General features: G+C 36.4%; 1 protein-coding gene across 2 annotated transcripts; it reads right to left on the reverse strand.

Moving 5' to 3' along the window:
- Positions 1-220: 220 nt before the first annotated feature.
- On the reverse strand, positions 221-18,939 carry LOC137657756 (uncharacterized). 2 transcript variants are annotated; one of them, XM_068392235.1, is made up of 7 exons: positions 18,752-18,939; positions 18,448-18,530; positions 15,809-15,976; positions 15,152-15,314; positions 8,125-8,185; positions 4,124-4,313; positions 221-844 (listed from the first exon to the last, which is right to left on the reverse strand). In XM_068392235.1, exons 3-7 carry the CDS (start codon positions 15,950-15,952, stop codon positions 482-484), a joined length of 921 nt encoding a protein of 306 aa, XP_068248336.1. In that variant the 5' UTR covers positions 15,953-15,976; positions 18,448-18,530; positions 18,752-18,939; the 3' UTR covers positions 221-481. The 2 variants fall into 2 exon arrangements, with proteins under 2 accessions (XP_068248336.1, XP_068248335.1); XM_068392234.1 differs by lacking the exon at positions 18,448-18,530 and having other exon boundaries at positions 18,752-18,936.
- Between the last annotated feature and the right edge of the window lie 1,162 nt (positions 18,940-20,101).

The raw sequence follows: 20,101 nt of genomic DNA on the forward strand, positions 1-20,101 counted from the left end.
ATAGGTCGTTATTACTGTCAGTGCACCCAATATGGTCTGCTGCATTGAGTCTTTGCCCCATCCCTTAACCCCTCCCCCCCTCACATTCTCTACACTCTATTACCAAGAATCAAACCAGTTTCCTCTGTTGTGGGAGCTAGTCTAACCAACCTACTGACTTTACTTACTATAAATCATCTACTTAGAAGTTAGGGTAAATAAACGAGTTTTATATAAAAAGATCTTATTTACTGGAGTTTATATAATAGCATCAGATTTATAGGAGTTTTACGTTAGTGCAATGAAATAACATTACAAAGAAACATGTTTTGAGAAACTTATTAAAAAATCATTCTAGTCTTATTGCTTTCACCTTTTTTAAAGTTTTATAGTTTTCAATTATACTAGTTTGAGGTTTCAAACTAGTATTAATTGTATTATTATGGTTGATCATGAAACTGATACAAGAAAGAGAATTTTGTCTGAAGAATGTAGATGTCGCTCAGAATTTATCTAATTTGTTCTTTGCTTCTGTAACTTTTATCCAGTTTTTTACCCCTAAGTCGACTTTAGACTGAGGAATAGTAGGGAAATTCTCTTTTATTTTGTCAGACAATTCTTCATAATTAATCCGTTTCTTTAGTGCGTCATCCATTGGACCAGTCAGGAATGACTGGTTCTTGAAGGCCACCATCATTCGTTCATTCGTTCCACACGATGGAAAACGAACAGCTCTAAGCGTTGTGTGGAAGTCGCTTCCATGTTCTTCCAAATAGATTCCTTCCATGTAGGGATGGAAGTACTCATAAGGAACTGGGGTTAGGTTGAAATGGAAGACCTGGCGCCATCCTTCACGCATAACAGCCTGTCAGAAATATAGAAAATTTTCATTGGTATCGTCACTTATAATTGTTGAGTAATGATTTTCATTAGATTATTATTATTATTATTATTATTATTATTACTTGCTAAGCTACAACCCTAGTTGGAAAAGCAGGATGCTGTAAGCCCAGGTGCCCCAACAGGGAAAATAGCTCAGTGAGGAAAGGAAAAAAGGAAAAATAAAATATTTTGAGAATAGCAACATTAGAATAAATATATCCTATATAAACTATAAAAACTTTAACAAAACAAGAGAGAAATTAGATAGAATAGCGTGCCCGAGTGTACCCTCAAGCAAGAGAACTCTAACCCAAGACAGTGGAAGACCATGGAACAGAGGCTATGGCACTACCCAAGACTAGAGAACACTGGTTTGAATTTGGAGTGTCTTTCTTCTAGAAGAGCAGCTTACCATAGCTAAAGAGTCTCTTCTACCCTTACCAAGAGAAAGTAGCCACTGAACAATTACAGTGCCGTAGTTAACCCCTTGGGCGAAGAAAAATTGTTTGGTAATCTCAATGTTGTCAGGTGTATGAGGAGGAGAAGCTGTAAAGAATATGCCAGACTATTCGGTGTATGTGTAGGCAAAGGGAAAATGAACCGTAACCAGAGATAAAGATCCAATGTAGCACTGTCTGGCCAGTCAAAGGACTCTAACTCTCTAATGGTAGTATCTCAATGGGTGACTGGTGCCCTGGCCAACCTACTACATACTATTTATAGATCAAATGAAATAGTTGCCAATTTGTGAGCAACAGCCATCAAAATCTAATTAAAATTATAATCTCTTCACATCGGGTGCTTAAGTAGTTTTTAAGGTACTGTTGTGTAAAAAGAGAAAGCTTTGTATTTATAAACAACTCAATTTTAGAGAGGCTGTGTTGGCTTGAAAGGGCCAGGCAATCTCGAACAAATCCGTAGGGAATTAGTGCCTGGAGTAGGAGCACTTTAGGCATTACTTTTTCCTTATCTTGTATCTAATAAGTATATCTTACGTAGTTCTCAAACATGGAAGTAAAAATTAGAATTTAGAGCTCTTATTATAAGTGACTAGAACGTCTGGGAAGTAGGTTGGCCAGGGGACCAGCCACCCGTTCAGATACTACCGCTAGTGAGTTATGGGGTCCTTTGACTGGCCAGACAGTACTACATTGAACCCTTCTCTCTTGTTATGGTTTACTTTTCCTTTGTTTACACATACACCGAATAGTCTGGCATATTCTTTACAGATTCTCATCTGTCCTCATACACCTGACAACACTGAGATTACCAAACAATTCTTCATCCTCCATAGGGTTAACTACTGTACTGTAATTGTTCAGTGGCAACTTTCCTCTTGGTGAGGGTAGATGAGATTCTTTAGCTATGGTAAGCAGCTCTTCTAAGAGATGGACACTCCAAAATCAAATCATTATTCTTAAGTCTTGGGTAGTTCCATAGCCTCTGTACCATTGTCTTACACTGTCTTGGGTTAGAGTGCTCTTGCTTGAGGGTACACTCTGGCACACTATTCTATCTAATTTCTCTCCCTCTTGTCTTGTTAATGTTTTTATAGTTCATATAGAAAATGTCTATTTTGATGTTGATACGGTTCTTGAAATATTTTATTCCTTGTTTCCTTTCCTCACTGGGGTATTTTCCCGGTTGGAGCCCTTCGGCTTATAGCATCCTGATTTTTTAACTAGGGTTGTAGCCTAGCAAGTAATAATAATAATAATAATAATGATAATAATAATTTGCAAGTGAAGCCTACAGTAATATCCAAACGTGTTTGTGTGTGTATATTATATAGTTTGTGTGTATTTGACCTCTAGTTACAACTAATTTTCACCATATTTACCTCTGCTCCTGCTTCCTTTTACAAATAGTGTTGCATTTAAGCACTGAGTGGCCTTAGGCTTTCAGCTTCTCCTATAGAGTTTGGTCTTAAACCTCACCTTCCTATTCTCAGTCTTTCCAACCAGTCAACAAATTTTCACAAATCAAACTATTTTCTTCGTTCGAGGCCTCATTTCGGACGGTATCTATTTTGCAAGGGTATAGAAATAGCGCTGCTATAAACAATTCCTCTTCACCCAAGGGGTTATACACTGTAATTGTTCAGTGGCCACTTTCCTCTTGTTAAGGGTAGACTCTAGCGATGGTTAGCAGCTCTTCTAGGAGGACACTCCAAAATCCAACCATTGTTCTTGGGTAGTCCCATAGCCTCTGTACCATGGTCTTCCACTGTCTTTGGTTAGAGTTTCCTTGCGTGTGGGTACACTTGGGCACAGTATTCTATCTTATTTCGCTTCCTCTTGTTTTGTTAAAGTTTCTATAGTTTATATAGGAAATGTTATTTTAATGTTACTGTTCTTAAAATATTTTATTTTTCCTTGTTTCTTTTTCTCACTGGGGTATTTTCCCTGTTGGAGCCTCAAGAAGGCTTATAGCATCCTGCTTTTCCAACTAGCGTTGTAACTTAACAAGTATTAATAATAATAATAATAATAATAATAATAATAATAATAATATCTTGCAATTTGCAATTGTTTCTAAGTATTATAGTTATAAATCTGATATACAGGGGTTAACTACTGCAATGTAATTGTTCAGTGGCTACTTTCCTCTTGGTAAAGGTAGAAAAGACTCTTTAGCTATTGTAAACAGCTCTCCTAGGAGGATTCTCCAAAATCAAACCATTGTTCTCTAGTCTTGGGTACTGCCATATCCTCTTTTTAAGGTTTTATAGTTTATAAATGAAAGATCTAATTTAATGTTGTTACTTTTCTTAAAATATTTTATTTTGATTGTTTATTGTTTCTCATGTAATCTATTTATTTCCTTGTTTCCTTATTTTTTCCTTGTTGGAGTCCTTGGGCCTATGGTATCTTGTTTTTAAAAACTAGGTTTATAGCTTTGATTGTAATGATAATAATAATAATAATAATAATAATAATAATAATAATAATAATAACAACGAAGTAAGAGCAAGACCAATTACATTTAGACCTACTTGAGCGATTTTTTTTTCTACATGAAAGCATATAATTTTGGAAGAATCTTTATAATCATGTCTGTTAGGAGCAACATCTTACAAGTTTTATGAGAGAACGTATTTGACAATGTTATACTGGTTCTATTGACAAGAATCTCGACGACTCAATTACGATGGCATATGGCTGTATACTTTAAATAACGAGTTAATCATATAACAACTTATTTATTCACTGTCACTGAAAACGTGGCAAAAATTAAGACTAGAAATATTAGGCCTACTTACATTTTCCCATTCTGGGATGTCGTCACCCAGTTTATGCAACCTGAGTATTAAACCACCGTTGTTGTCTTGCCACTCGTATTTGTATTCCAGTCCAGCACAATATCGTGTACAGGGAAGTTCGCTAACAGCTATTGGGTCTTCAAATGGAAACCCACTGCCTACATCGATGATGTAATCGTCCCCGTCGTGCCTATGTGGGTATAAAGTAATTTTTGTTTTAACATGGAACGACTTTTGTAATTCGGACAAACCAACTCTACAATTTGGACCAAAGATAGAACTGTATATTGGCAACAGCACGTTTTCTTACTCGTTTCAGTATCTTGTTAAACTACGCACGGATAGACAAAATAGTTCAAATCGAACCTGCTCTTTAACGAACACGCTGACTACTTAGATGGAGCAAAGCTGGTGACTAAACCTCTGAAGATGAAATGCATCCTTTGTCTTACAAGTCTGATAAAGAATTTTTATTTCGGTTGTGATTTAGAAAGTTCAGACTGTGCTAGGTGAGCCAGGAATTATTTATAACTAAAGAAAATAAATGATGTGAAGGTCATAGGGTAGTGAGAAATTCCTAATGTTTTTTTTGTGTATATATTTGGAAGAGTAATATTTAGAAACAAATATATATTTTATAGCGAAGCCAATAAACCATGGTAATTACATGATCAGCAATTAGAGGTCATGGAATTGATTCCAGAGTGAACCAGAGCGATTAGAAATACTTATAAATTTCATGCTTCTGTTTGACCTGAAGTAACACGATAGTTATTAACTGCATGGACCAATCATCCTCATTCAATTGCTGAAAATTAAAAGCAAAGGCCTAGAACTATACCTTATATCTGTACGGTTTACACACACACACACACTATATATATATATATATATATATATATATATATATATATATATATATATATATATATATATATATATATATACTTACAAAGCTGGTCTTCATGAGAATAGATTATTTTTTTCTCATATTTCATTTGTGCATTTAAGAGATGTTTAGCTAGCTCGTAAGGCGAGTTCCACTCACATAGGATTACGTAATGTATATAAATTAGATAAGACTTTCGTCATTTCTTTAGTTGTATTTTCATTCGGTTTCTCATATGTAAATTTACGTTATCTTAAAGAATTAAATATTCCTTTCACGAAGTCTTGTGTAAACTTGTTAAAAGGTATTCTGTATGACACACATGCTAGGGATTGCATCATATTTCCACGTGGTTGGAAGTTGCAGGTAGATTCTAGACTAAAGTTTAATCTTTATTTTAATGTTATGAGAGGAGGTGGGCGGAGTTAGCTAAGAGTTGCCTCGCAAGCGCCGATAGTACCCTACTTCCATTATGCCAAGTAGGCAACCTTGACGCCGCTAGACCGTGCCCCCATGCTTTCAGATGGCCGAACTGGAAGATTCTGGAATTAATTAAGTTGATATGTATATATATATATATATATATATATATATATATATATATATATATATATATATATATATATATATATATACATACAGTGATACCTCGGTAGTCGAACGACTCTAAATTCGAACAAATTGGAGTTCGACCAAAAAATTAGAGTAATTTTTGCTGTGGTGTTCGAACAAAAATTCGGAACTCGAACACAGCCAAACGTGTCGCCGAATGAGATGAGCAGCCATCTCGGCTACTCTCGCCTGGTCGGGTAGCATCATTTCAAGAGAGATCGTCAGTCCGACAACACATGTTAAAAATTTATTGTGATTTAGTGCGTTTTATTATCTTTTTTTTGCCGATAATAATGGGCCCCAAGAAAGTTAGTGATAAGGGGAAGTATAAGAGGAAAACAGTGAGAACAACGATCGAGTTGAAGAAGGTAATTATTGCGAAATATGAGAATGGTGTACGAGTGTCTGATCTAGCCTTACAGTATGGCATGGCGAAATCCACCATTTTTACCTTTTTGAAAAATAAGGAAGTGATAAAGAAAGCTAATGTTGCACAGGGAGTGACAGCAATTAGTAAGCAAAGGCCACAAGTAATTGAGGAAATGGAAAAGTTGCTCCTTATATTTATTAAAGAAAAGCAGTTGGCCGGGGAAAGTATAAGTGAAGCTTTCATTTGCGAGAAAGCTCTTCATATTTATGAAGAATTGGTGAAGAAAAGTGCCAGTACTAGTGAAAGTGATTCGTCATTTACTTTTAAAGCAGGCAGGGGCTGGTTCGAGAAATTCCGGAACAGAACTGATATTCACCGTGTGACTAGGCATGTTATGTCTCACTTTAGAAGAATAGTGCAGAAGAGAAAGAAGCAGCTGACAATTGACATGTTTTTCATAAAAGAAAAGAGAGTAGCTACATCCCAGCCTGATTCCTCTCCAAAGAAGAGAGACAGAAGAGAAAAAAACCCTGAAGGAGATTTGCCCGACCTTTTACTGGAGAGAGAAAAAACTCCTGAAGGAGAACTACCCAGCCACTTCATAGAAGGGGACACTCCTTCCAAGCAGTAACCTCCCCCTTCCATCCTCTCCACATCCATTCCGGTATGCCATCAAACCGCTATTCAAAGGTACAGTAAATGGTTTAAAATTCTTTTATAGGATTTTCCGACCAATTTCGTACACTTTTAAATAATTACTGTTGTTTAGGTACACGTTTTATTAATATTTTGGGCATTTTGAAATACGTAGGAACGTATAAAAATAAATACCATTATTTCTTATGGGAAAAAACGTTTCGGTATTCGAACAAATCGGTGGTCGAACACTGATCCCGAACGGATTATGGTCGAGTACCGAGGTATTACTGTATACATACATATATATATATATATATATATATATATATATATATATATATATATATATATATATGTATATATATATATATATATATATATATATATTATATAGAGCCTAGCAATGCATAGGAACGAGAGAGATCCAGCCTGACTCCGAAAGAGCCAATGTCTGACGATCTTCTCGCCAGCACCCCTTCCAGCCATCCATCGACTTTTTTCTCCAACGTGCATAGTGTTTTCTCTCAAATGTGATTAGTTTTTGTTCTAACTCTGGTTTTTGTGACTAGCCCTGTGAGATTAGGTTAAAAAGTGAAGTGTTTTTAATTTTGCCTAACAGTTTGGTAACCATGTGTGAGCCTAAGGACATAAGAGTAAGTTAAGTATATATATAGTTTAAATTTGATTTATTTTCTATAGGGATAAAGTGTAAACTTTTTTCATTACTTGTCAAAATTATTAAATATTTTCATAAATTAATATCTAATGAAATGAGTGATTGTATAATTCTTTTGAAGTATCATTTGTGTCATGGTCTAAGGTCTAGTTCAGATTTGATATTTCGAGTAAATTATTTTTTAGTTATTTTTTTTTAATTTGTTATTTTCTTATAGAATAAATTTATTTTTTGTAAAGTGTTTATTATTTCGACCACCAATAATTATTTCAGAGCTTTGCTCATATCCCCTGACCAAGAACCGAAGAGGTTGATTTAAGAATAATTCCTGTTAAAAATAAAGTAATCATCCAGTTTTGGTTTGAGTGTAAATTAAAGAGACCTTTTAGATATTCAGTGGTCATATATATTATTGTCTGGAAATTGCATATTATTCTCAGAGGACTTAGGTTTTCTATTGTGTATCAAATTATGTAATATAAAGCAGGTTAGTTTTGGAGCTCGGGAATTTACTTAATGCTCTAGTCGTAATATATATATATATATATATACATATATATATATATATATATATATATATATATATATATATATATATATATATATATATATATATACAGTGTGTGTGTTAACCATTGGATACTAATGGCTAAAAAATATTCTATTACAGGAATAATTAACACGTCTTGAAATACCCTGTTCAATTCTTAACTACACAGACATGCACAGATATGTATGTTTGTACTAAAGAAATCATAACAAGAAAACTCCTAATTAAGGCAAAGACTTACTGTGCCTACGGCTGCCTGATTTACCTTAGATCTCTTATCAGAACTATTACGTGGTTGTGAGAGTCTCCGAGAGAGCTATAGCACCCTGCAATGAAGAGAAAGAAAGAAGTTAGCAATTTGCATATATGTAATTACAAGCTTGGAAGGAAATCATCCAGAGTGTACTGAGGCAATTAGTTTTACACATTGACGTCTAACAAAATCGATTCCATTTACTGGCAAGTATTTTTTTAATACCTGAGTGGAAATGATGGTGCTTTTAATGAAAGACAAACATTAGTGATAGAGTTAATCTGTTCTTGGAAACGTTTGAAAAATGTCGCTACTGCTGATGTTCAAGGTTACTCTTATGTTTGGACAAGAATGTTGTGGGTAATATCAATATTGATTATTATATCTTTGTAGGTAGTAGGTTGGCCAGGGCACCAGCCACCAGTTGAGATACTACCGATAGAGAGCTATTGGGTCCTTTGACTGGTCAGACAGTACTATATTGGATCCCTCTCTGGGTACGGCTTATTTTCCTTTGCCTACACGCACACACACCCCTCACAACACTGAGATTAACAACAATTGTTCTTCGATCAAGGGGTTTGAGCAAGAATAGTGTGGGTGTTACAACCCTTGGGGTCGTAATTAAAGTTCTTATTATGATTGTTGTCAGTAAAATTGTAACTCTGTGCTAAAGGTCAGCGGAAACAAAACACTCAATAAAACTTCACAATATTTAATACTTAATACTAACAAAAATTCAGGTCAACCTTGTCTGATATACACAACCAGACCACCAGGAATAACAAGTACACATAATTTGAATCACTATGGATTCCCTAAAACTAATAAACTAAATCCTAACCAAGATATAAGAAATAAACGTTATAAATATTTAACTTGTTTGGATCCCACAACTTAGCTGGCCAGACCAGACTACTATAAAACTAAACTCAAGAAAGAAAGAAGCCGAGTACAAAAACACATGAAAACAATTATAAATCCTACCTAGGAACACACGTCTAAACACACCAAAAACCTCCACTATAGTATACTTACATATGGCCACGACAAAAAAAAAAAAGGACAAAATATATATACACACACACACACACATATATATATATATATATATATATATATATATATATATATATATATATATATATATATAGATAATCAAATTATCTTAACTTACACACACAAAAGATACAGTTCTCCTCACTTTCAAATAATAATATAATAGAGGAGACAAAATTAAGGCCGTTATCCACTCCTCCTACCAGCAAGCAGGGCAGGACCAGTGCGCCAGGGTAGAACCCGCCAGGTACAACGATCTCTACTCGATAAACAGAGATACTCTGTCTTACCTGGCAACGGCCTCCATACGGGCCACCTCACGAAATAGCAAGCTCCCAACACCACTGCAGCTGACACGAGATGACAGGGCCAGTAAGCCAGAGATGAAGCCAACTCCCTGGGTACTCCTTAGTGTCAAAGAATGGCAAAGCAGACTCAAGACGCAAGGGACAGGAGCACCTGCGAGTCTCTCTCCAAAGTACATTAAACTGGCGTAGATGCAAGAAACCACTCGAATCGCAGGTGACAAGAGCGCCTGCAGACTATAAACCAAGGCGAGGATCATCAAAACAATTTCCAAAAGCGTAGTCCAAATCACAAGCCTAAACGTCGTCATCCAATTTATCAATTTCGTAAGCAGCTTAGGGTATGTTGTTGGGGGAGTGCTCAAGCCTAAACTGTCCTCTGTCCGAGCACCCACCTCCGACATCAACACGCTTTCATCATCACTCGGGCAAATAAAATACAATCGTTAACACGATAGTTCAAACAAGGTAGTTGAGCGGGGAGTAGGCGAGAAACAATCAACAACACACCACTTTAAAACTACTTTAAGCTATAGTGGAACCCACTTAAAACTAGAACAAGTTTGACGTAAACAAATGAGAAATTTACTTTACTCTGATAGTGGGTATTACCAATATTGATTATTATATCCTTGAAGGTAGTAGGTTGACCAGGGGACCATGCAACAGTACATTGAGATACTACCGCTAGAGAGCTAACCATGGGTCATTTGACTAGCCAGACAATACTACATTGGATCCCTCTCTGGTTACGGCTTATTTTCTTTTGTCTACACATACACCTGACAACACTGAAATTATCGAACAATTCTTCTTCGATCAAAGGGTTAACTACTACACTGTAATTGTTCAGTGGCTACTTTCTTCTTGGTAAAAGTAGAAGAGACTCTTTAGCTATGGTAAGCAGCTCTTCTATGAGAAGGACACTTCAAAACCAAACCATTGTTCTCTAATCATGGGGGTTGCCATAGCTTCTGTACCATGACCTTCCACTCTCTTGGTTTAGAGTTCTCTTGTGTGAGGGTAGTAGACTCGGGCACCCATTCTTATTTATTTCTCTTCGTCATGTTTTATTTATTATTATTGTAAAAACAAGAATAGCGCCAACGTTATCCCTGCGAGTCGTAAGAGGCGACTAAAAGGGACGGGACGAGGGGGCTAGGAACCTTCTCTCCTGTATCTACATCCTGTGAGACATCGACAAAGAGATGGAGCTGGGGGGAGAGTGACTGCTCCCCGCACTCTAGTTTTGGGGTGTTTGAATGTGCGTGGATGTAGTACAATAGAAAGTAAAAGATGTGAAATTGGAAGTATGTTTAGGAATAGAAGGATGGATGTATTGGCCTTGTGTGAGACGAAGATAAAAGGAAAGGGTGAAGTGATGTTTGGTGAAATGTCTGGTAGAGTGTCTGGGATTGAAAGGGGAAGAGCGAGAGAGGGTGTGGCTTTATTTCTGAGTGAATGGATGACAGGTAAAGTAGTGGAATGGAAGGAGATATCATCTAGGTTAATGTGGGTAAGGGTTAGGTTGGGTAGGGAATGTTGGGCGTTTGTCAGTGCGTATGGGCCAGGTAGTGAGAAAAGTGAAGAAGAGCGGAATGAGTTCTGGAATGAATTAACTAGGTGTGTAGAAGGACTGGGTAGAAGGAATTATGTAGTTGTCATGGGTGACTTAAATGCTAGAGTGGGCGCTGGAGAGGTAGAAGGTGTCATTGGGAAGTATGGCGTACCAGGTGAAAATGAGAGTGGTGAGAGACTGGTAGATATGTGTGTTGAGCAAGAGATGGTGATAAGTAATAGCTTTTTCAAAAAGAAAGATAAAAATAAGTATACATGGGTAAAAGTGGCAAATGGAAGAGTAGTAGAAAGGGCATTAATGGATTATGTGTTGATAACTAAAAGAATGTTTGGAAGATTGAAAGACGTGCACGTGTTTAGGGGTATGGCTAACGGTATGTCTGATCAGTTTTTGGTGGAAGGAAAATGGAGCTGGGGGGAGAGTGACTGCTCCCCGCACTCTAGTTTTGGGGTGTTTGAATGTGCGTGGATGTAGTACAATAGAGAGTAAAAGATGTGAAATTGGAAGTATGTTTAGGAATAGAAGGATGGATGTATTGGCCTTGTGTGAGACGAAGATAAAAGGAAAGGGTGAAGTGATGTTTGGTGAAATGTCTGGTAGAGTGTCTGGGATTGAAAGGGGAAGAGCGAGAGAGGGTGTGGCTTTATTTCTGAGTGAATGGATGACAGGTAAAGTAGTGGAATGGAAGGAGATATCATCTAGGTTAATGTGGGTAAGGGTTAGGTTGGGTAGGGAATGTTGGGCGTTTGTCAGTGCGTATGGGCCAAGTAGTGAGAAAAGTGAAGAAGAGCGGAATGAGTTCTGGAATGAATTAACTAGGTGTGTAGAAGGACTGGGTAGAAGGAATTATGTAGTTGTCATGGGTGACTTAAATGCTAGAGTGGGCGCTGGAGAGGTAGAAGGTGTCATTGGGAAGTATGGCGTACCAGGTGAAAATGAGAGTGGTGAGAGACTGGTAGATATGTGTGTTGAGCAAGAGATGGTGATAAGTAATAGCTTTTTCAAAAAGAAAGATAAAAATAAGTATACATGGGTAAAAGTGGCAAATGGAAGAGTAGTAGAAAGGGCATTAATGGATTATGTGTTGATAACTAAAAGAATGTTTGGAAGATTGAAAGACGTGCACGTGTTTAGGGGTATGGCTAACGGTATGTCTGATCAGTTTTTGGTGGAAGGAAAATTAGTTGTAGCGAAAGAATGGGGGAATAGAGTAGGTGGATGTAAAAGGGAGGTAGTGAGGGTTGAAGAGCTAATAAAACCTTGGGTAAAAAGTAAATATCAGGAAAGGTTGAAAATGATATATGACGAAGTGAAAGTAAGAGAAACTGGCAATTTAGAGGAGGAGTGGAAGTTAGTAAAAGAAAATTTTGTTGGGATTGCAAGTGATGTATGTGGAAAGAAGGTGTTGGAGGCAGCATGAGGAAGGGCAGTGAATGGTGGAATGAAGGAGTGAAGGTAAAAGTGAAAGAGAAAAAGAGGGCTTTTGAAGAATGGCTGCAGAGTAATAATATAGAGAAGTATGAAAAATATAAAGAGAAAAATGTGGAAGTAAAGCGCAAGGTACGTGAGGCAAAGAGGGCAGCTGACCTGAGGTGGGGTCAGGGATTGGGTCATTCATTTGAAGAGAATAAGAAGAAGTTTTGGAAAGAAGTGAAGAGAGTAAGGAAGGCTGGCTCAAGAATTGAAGAGACAGTGAAAGATGGAAATGGAAGGTTATTAAAAGGAGAGGAGGCAAGGAAAAGATGGGCGGAATATTTTGAAAGTTTACTGAATGTTGAGGATAATAGGGAGGCAGATATAATTGCTGTTGCAGGTGTTGAGGTGCCAGTGATGGGAGATGAGAATGAGAGAGAGATTACAATAGATGAAGTGAGGAGAGCACTAGATGAAACGAGAGTAGGAAAAGCGTCTGGTATGGATGGTGTGAGAGCTGAGATGTTGAAGGAGGGGGGTGTGACTGTACTTGAATGGTTGGTGAGATTGTTTAATATGTGTTTTGTGTTGTCAGTGGTACCAGTAGATTGGGTTTGTGCATGTATTGTACCACTATATAAGGGTAAGGGAGATGTGCATTAGTGTTGTAATTCAAGAGGTATTAGTTTGTTAAGCGTAGTTGGAAAAGTGTATGGTAGAGTAATGATTAATAGGATCAAGGATAAAACAGAGAATGCAATCATAGAAATACAGGGTGGTTTTAGAAGAGGTATGGGTTGTATGAATCAGATTTTTACAGTTAGGCAGATATGCGAGAAATATTTAGCAAAAGGTAAGGAGGTGTATGTTGCGTTTATGGATCTGGAGAAAGCGTATGATAGAGTTGATAGGGAAGCAATGTGGAATGTGATGAGGTTATATGGAGTTGGTGGAAAGTTGTTGCAAGCAGTGAAAAGTTTCTACAAAGGTAGTAAAGCATGTGCTAGGATAGGAAATGAAGTGAGTGATTGGTTTCGGTGAGAGTGGGGCTGAGACAGGGATGTGTGATGTCACCGTGGTTGTTTAACTTGTATGTTGATGGAGTGGTGAGAGAGGTGAATGCTCGAGTGCTTGGACGAGGATTAAAACTGGTAGACGAGAATGACCATGAATGGGAGGTAAATCAGTTTTTGTTTGCGGATGATACTGTACTGGTTGCAGACACAGAAAAGAAGCTTGGACGATTAGTGACAGAATTTGGAAGAGTGTGTGAGAGAAGGAAGTTGAGAGTTAATGTGGGTAAGAGTAAGGTTATGAGATGTACGAGAAGGGAAGGTGGTGCAAGGTTGAATGTCATGTTGAATGGAGAGTTACTTGAGGAGGTGGATCAGTTTAAGTACTTGGGGTCTGTTGTTGCAGCAAATGGTGGAGTGGAAGCAGATGTACGTCAGAGAGTGAATGAAGGTTGCAAAGTGTTGGGGGCAGTTAAGGGAGTAGTAAAAAATAGAGAGTTGGGCATGAATGTAAAGAGAGTTCTGTATGAGAAAGTGATTGTACCAACTGTGATGTATGGATCGGAATTGTGGGGAATGAAAGTGACGGAGAGACAGAAATTGAATGTGTTTGAGATGAAGTGTCTAAGGAGTATGGCTGGTGTATCTCGAGTAGATAGGGTTAGGAACGAAGTGGTGAGGGTGAGAACGGGTGTAAGAAATGAGTTAGCAGCTAGAGTGGATATGAATGTGTTGAGGTGGTTTGGCCATGTTGAGAGAATGGAAAATGGCTGTCTGCTAAAGAAGGTGATGAATGCAAGGGTTGATGGGAGAAGTACAAGAGGAAGGCCGAGGTTTGGGTGGATAGATGGAGTGAAGGAAGCTCTGGGTGATAGGAGGATAGATGTGAGCGAGGCAAGAGAGCGTGCTAGAAATAGGAATGAATGGCGAGCGATTGTGACGCAGTTCCGGTAGGCCCTGCTGCTGCCTCCGATGCCTTAGAGACCGCGGAGGTAGCAGCAGTAGGGGATTCAGCATTATGAAGCTTCATCTGTGGTGGATAATGTGGGAGGGTGGGCTGTGACACCCTAGCAGTACCAGCTGAACTCGGTTGAGTCCCTTGTTAGGCTGGGAGGAACGTAGAGATTAGAGGTCGCCCTTTTTGTTTTTGTTTCTCTGTTGATGTCGGCTACCCCCCAAAATTGGGGGAAGTGCCTTGGTATATGTATGTATGTATATATGAAATATTAATGTTAGTGTTACTGTTCTTGAAATAGTTTATTTCATTGCTTCTCTCCTAGTATATTCATTCCCTTTCCTCGATGGACTATTTTCCCTTGTTGGAGCCACTGGCCGTATAGCATCCTGCCTTTCCAACTAGGGTAATAGCTTAGCTAGTAATAATAATAAGCCTGAGTAACATCTCCTTTAGGTTTGTTCAAGTTAAAGGCATACCTCTTATAGTATAGGTTATGAAAGTAACCATTATATTTTTTTATTTATAGGTTGCCTTACCATTCCGACTCCACGCCGTCTGCAAATTTGCAGCCAACAGGGAACAATTACTAGTCTGACATTAATACTGATTAACTATTCGTAAAATGCTGGAGGCTGACTTTTTAATTTAATTTACTTTTCAGTGCACTGCAACCTAGTCAGTTGAGGGATGTAGTCACTCTGATTTTACTCACCATCGACAACCACAGTTCTAAAGCGAAGGGCGCGTAGCAGAATGCAGGCGAAGGTGTTCAGCGTGAAACAGAGGCCACCTTCCAGGTTGAGACCAGCTTCCACCACCTCTTCCATCGTCGGGACGTGTTTCTCCTCTTTGGACTGGGCCAGGATGCTCACGCACTGACATAAAAGGTATGTTCCGAAAGAGAGAGAGAATATTTTTTTTCTAGTATATAACGATATTGGATAAGCGGGTAGATACCGATCAACGCATTCCAATTCAGTAGACGTTACATTGGATTTTTTAATGGGAAAATTATTTAAGCTAAGAAGGAAATTGTAGTTGTTTCATGTAGTCATTTAGCTTACATGGTTCTAGTTTTCGTACAACTGATGTATATATATATATATATATATATATATATATATATATATATATATATGTGTGTGTGTGTGTGTGTGTGTGTGTGTATGTGTGTGTATGTGTATGTGTGTGTGTGTTAAGCTGTTTCTCATAACTTTTAAAAAGATACAAGACAATAGTCATTCAATTCACAAGGAAAGCATTTATAATCCCTAAAGCCTTCTCAGCGTAATGCTAAGGTAACCGTCAGGATTTGCATTAATGAAGTGTCCTTTGAAAATTAACAGAAAACTATTTTATAAGAACTTACCTGAAATGGCATATGTTCTTGATATCCTTTGACGAAACTTTTGAGGAATGATAATGGGTTCTTTTGTAGGAGTTCCTCTGGTTCTGTCATACCAATCTTTTCCAGAAATTTAATAGCAGCATCATAATCCAGTAGTTTTTCCATATCAATTCTTTCTGTGCTGAATACCTGTAAATACCGTTGTGTCATCAAGATCGGCATAGGGTTAAATGTAATAATGTAATTTCATTGTTATCTGAGAGTTGAGATCGGACTTTGAGCTATTCTTACTCCGTTGGCTCTTTGTGGTGCAATGGCCGCTGGCACTTGACTCCTAAGATCTATTATTGAGTCTTGTGGGTAACATGGTGTAGGAGAACGCTTTACTGAATATTTTCTTTGGCCCAAATTGTTTAAAAGTATATTTGTGGAAAGCAGATATAAACCTAGCGATAAAACGCCTACGGAAAGACCAAGGAATATGTTACATGATGGGGTTTTCTAGGTGTAAATACAACCCTATGCATAGCTTATTGTAATTTTACGTATCTATGGATCAGACAGTAACATTTTATTTACGCCCAATTGACGTCTTCGCCTTGAGGTAATTTTGTTGTTTGGATATGTATAGATCGCATTTGTTAGAAAAAAAATTGCAAGGATGAATATCAATTACAAATAAAATCTACGATTCATTTGCACGCTTCTATTATATGCTTTAAAGTGTGGAACTTTCGGTGGGTCCGAGTTACTTTGGTGAGGAATTACAAATAGCTGTCAGATTTCATCAGTCATTAGCAGGGTAGTCTTTTAAAACATATCAAACGATGCATTTTAACTGACGATAAGACTTTTTATCCGAACAGCTTAGCCAAAACTATTAGGTGACCATATTTTTTTCCCTGAGCGACTTGCTTCAACATTCCCTCGCCGATACAATACCTTGGAATATTTTGATTTGTCATCCATTAATTTCTTTGTGAAATAAGCTGTAAAGTAATTACTCCTGTGGAATAATGGACACAACAGATTTATATTGTGAAAATGGAAAACTGATTTCTATTTATTTACGGGCAATCAGTGTTCAGGTGTATGGTTAAGGGCTTTCCTGTGTTTAACGGCGTCTATATAGTTCTAGCACAGCAATACATGACGATACGGAGTTTTTTTTTTTTTTTTTTTTCTTTTTTTATTAATAAATTTGAGTAAATGAAAAGAAACCGAGCTAATAATGAGACGTATTGATTAGTACATGTGTCAGTAACCATGTCAGTAAACCTTTTAGACATTTATTATTTCGACATTTAACGTTTTCTTTCCATCTAACTGCCCAGTTTTATAACTTTCACATCCTATTACAACTGGAAATACATTTCAGTATGACCAAACGTAACACGAAAATAGTTGTATGTAAAATAAGCTCAATTACTGAGATTATAGAGTGATTTAATATAATAAAGGTAGACAGGATAAATCAATAAAAACCAACGGATGTTCATGCTTGATGGAAGGACAATGCAATTGCAAAAATAGATGTAAGCTTAAGCATTCCACCATATGCTATTAATATATTATTTATCATCTTGAAATGATAGATCGCATATATATATATATATATATATATATATATATATATATATATATGTATATATATATATATATATATATATATATATATATATATATATATATATATATATATATATATATATATATATATATATATATATGGTAAGGTAGAGCGGTAAAACTTGAAGGTTTTGATACGTATTATTATTATTATTATTACTATTATTATTATTATTATTATTAATATTATTATTGTTGTTGTTGTTGTTGTTGTTATTATTATTATTATGATTAGAATAACTGTTTTAGTCAAATTGTGAGAATATTTTTCACGGAACAAGATTAAAGGCCATTGGTTTGCAAAGCACGCCTAAAAAAAAAAAAAAATGGCGTAGAGAAGCAAATAACCAGTTTTTAATCTTAAAACTGTATTGTATGACAGCATACAACGACAATTTGGAGTAATTAGCAAACATATATCATTGTCCATCTATTTTCATATATACAGTAGAATTGTAATATTCTTATGTTGGTGTAGTATTTATAAGTATTATGAAATGTACGTACAAGTATTTTGGGATTTCTTCGTCTTACAAGTGAGTCATCATCGATAACTATTGTAAGGGAACCCCAGATTAAGATATCAAATCAAACGAATACATAGGAAAAGAGAACGAAACAGTGCTAAATAAACAAATCAGTAAACCGGGTCTCACCGACCAAATTAAATAACTACAGAAGCATTTCTCGTTTCCCATGAGCACCAAGCAACGAACAATCCACACGAATCTCTGTTGCTAATCAGTGAATCCCATCATTTACTCTCTTATAGTATATTCGCACACGAGGTTCTCTCGCATTAAGAAAAATGAAAAATAGCAAAATCAACAATCATTAGCAAATATTGGCGATCAAATTAAAATCACTGTTTAAGGCGGTCACTTATGCGAGTGTGCGTCAGTTCAATCAGCAATGTTTGCTCGTGGAACAAGAAAGATATAAAAGAAGCTCATTAAGGCCTTTGACCGAATGAGAGTTATGATAATGACGATTGACAAATCGTTCTTATATAGTTATTGCATTTAGCTTACCTACTAGTAGTGGAAAGGTGCGAATTAAAACGGTATCATTGGAAAACTGCTGTAGTTATATCATGGGATGGCCTTCAATGTATCTGTCAACACCAGAATGCACTTTAGAGAATGTGCCTCTTCGAACGTTCCGTATTTCACCATCTTTAAAATCCATTTGAAATCTGTATATTACTTTTGCCACACGAATGGAGAGACGGAAATCGTAAAAACATTCATACTGCAACACTGAACACATTTCTTTTTACTGATATTTCGTATTAGAATAAGTTAAAAAAAATAAAAAAAGAAACAGCATTTTTACCTTCTTTGCGAGCAAAGTAATAGCAGAGCTTGTTGATCAGACCTCTCACGCGATTATTCCGTGGACTTTGTATACCTCCAAGGTGCTGAAAGAGGAACTGTTATCACTGAATTCACGAAAGAGTTCAGTGCCCAGACTGGCTTAAATAAAAGGCTCAACAATGGTCCACAGAAACTCTGCTACAGCTGCCATTGCGATGCCATAACTTTCTCGAAAGATTTCAGAGTTTTATTTCAATTGTGGTTGATTATTTGAGGCTACAGATTGTAACATAAGAGCCAGTGTGAGAACTGCGAGAGAGAAAAATTATGATGGAGATTTTGCATATTTTGATTTAGTAATGAGTCGTGGAAAAGTTTTAAGTTTTTTCTAAAGTTGCCAATTCACAATTATCATAAATTATTTTAGAATATGCCCAAAATCCGCAAAATTTAGCTCAAATTTATGAGAACTGTTATAGATAAAAAAATTATTTGAATAATTGTAGCTTTTTTAGCATTTTTAAAAAGTGAAAATTGCCTAATAATGAGCTTCAAATGAATTCACTTAATCAGAAAATCCTCGGGCTGCAGACAGTGTATGACTCTGCACTATTTCATAAGATGCAGCAAGAATTGAATTGCATAGCAACAATTTATTGTAAGGCCATGAGAACAATGATCCAACATATACTTTGCTGAAGGTTGTGTATGAACAACCAATAATTATAAACATTTCATATTTTTTTAAATAATTCTGATAACTATTCAGACAAATGGGCTTCTAAAAATATTATCTTTAAGAAAAAATAAAACCTGGATTAATCAGAATCTTTTCAAGCATTAATAATAATAATAATAATAATAATAATAATAATAATAATAATAATAATAATAATAATAATAATAATAATAATAATAATAATAATAACCGTTATCAGACACGGCATACCCCGCCCGTCACATATGTGAACCTTCAAAAAACACTACATTGCTCTAAGCGTTTTTGTAGAGTTGCAGTATCCGTGAATAATAGTAAACGATCTCAACATTCTTACGGGGTGTAAACTGGGGACAATCTCCACAGATTTGGATCTCTACGAAATTAATCAGACAGCTATGCAGTGGATACAATGTTGGCGCGATAAGATATAATGATGATAGTAAACGACTTTGGATGTGAATTTACTGAAACCAGGTGATGTACTCGTTTGAGATTTATGTCACTCTGAAATTTGGCGACCTTGAACTTTGAACCTGTAAATCTTCTAAACTATGCGTTTTTTACTATTTTTATATATAGAATTATAATTTCGACTCTGAAAAATGAATATATTAGTCTTGGTTTCAAGTAAACTGGATAATGTTGGAG

The sequence above is a fragment of the Palaemon carinicauda genome, chromosome 18 (genome assembly GCF_036898095.1).
Source record: "Palaemon carinicauda isolate YSFRI2023 chromosome 18, ASM3689809v2, whole genome shotgun sequence".
Taxonomy (NCBI): Eukaryota; Metazoa; Arthropoda; class Malacostraca; order Decapoda; family Palaemonidae; genus Palaemon; species Palaemon carinicauda.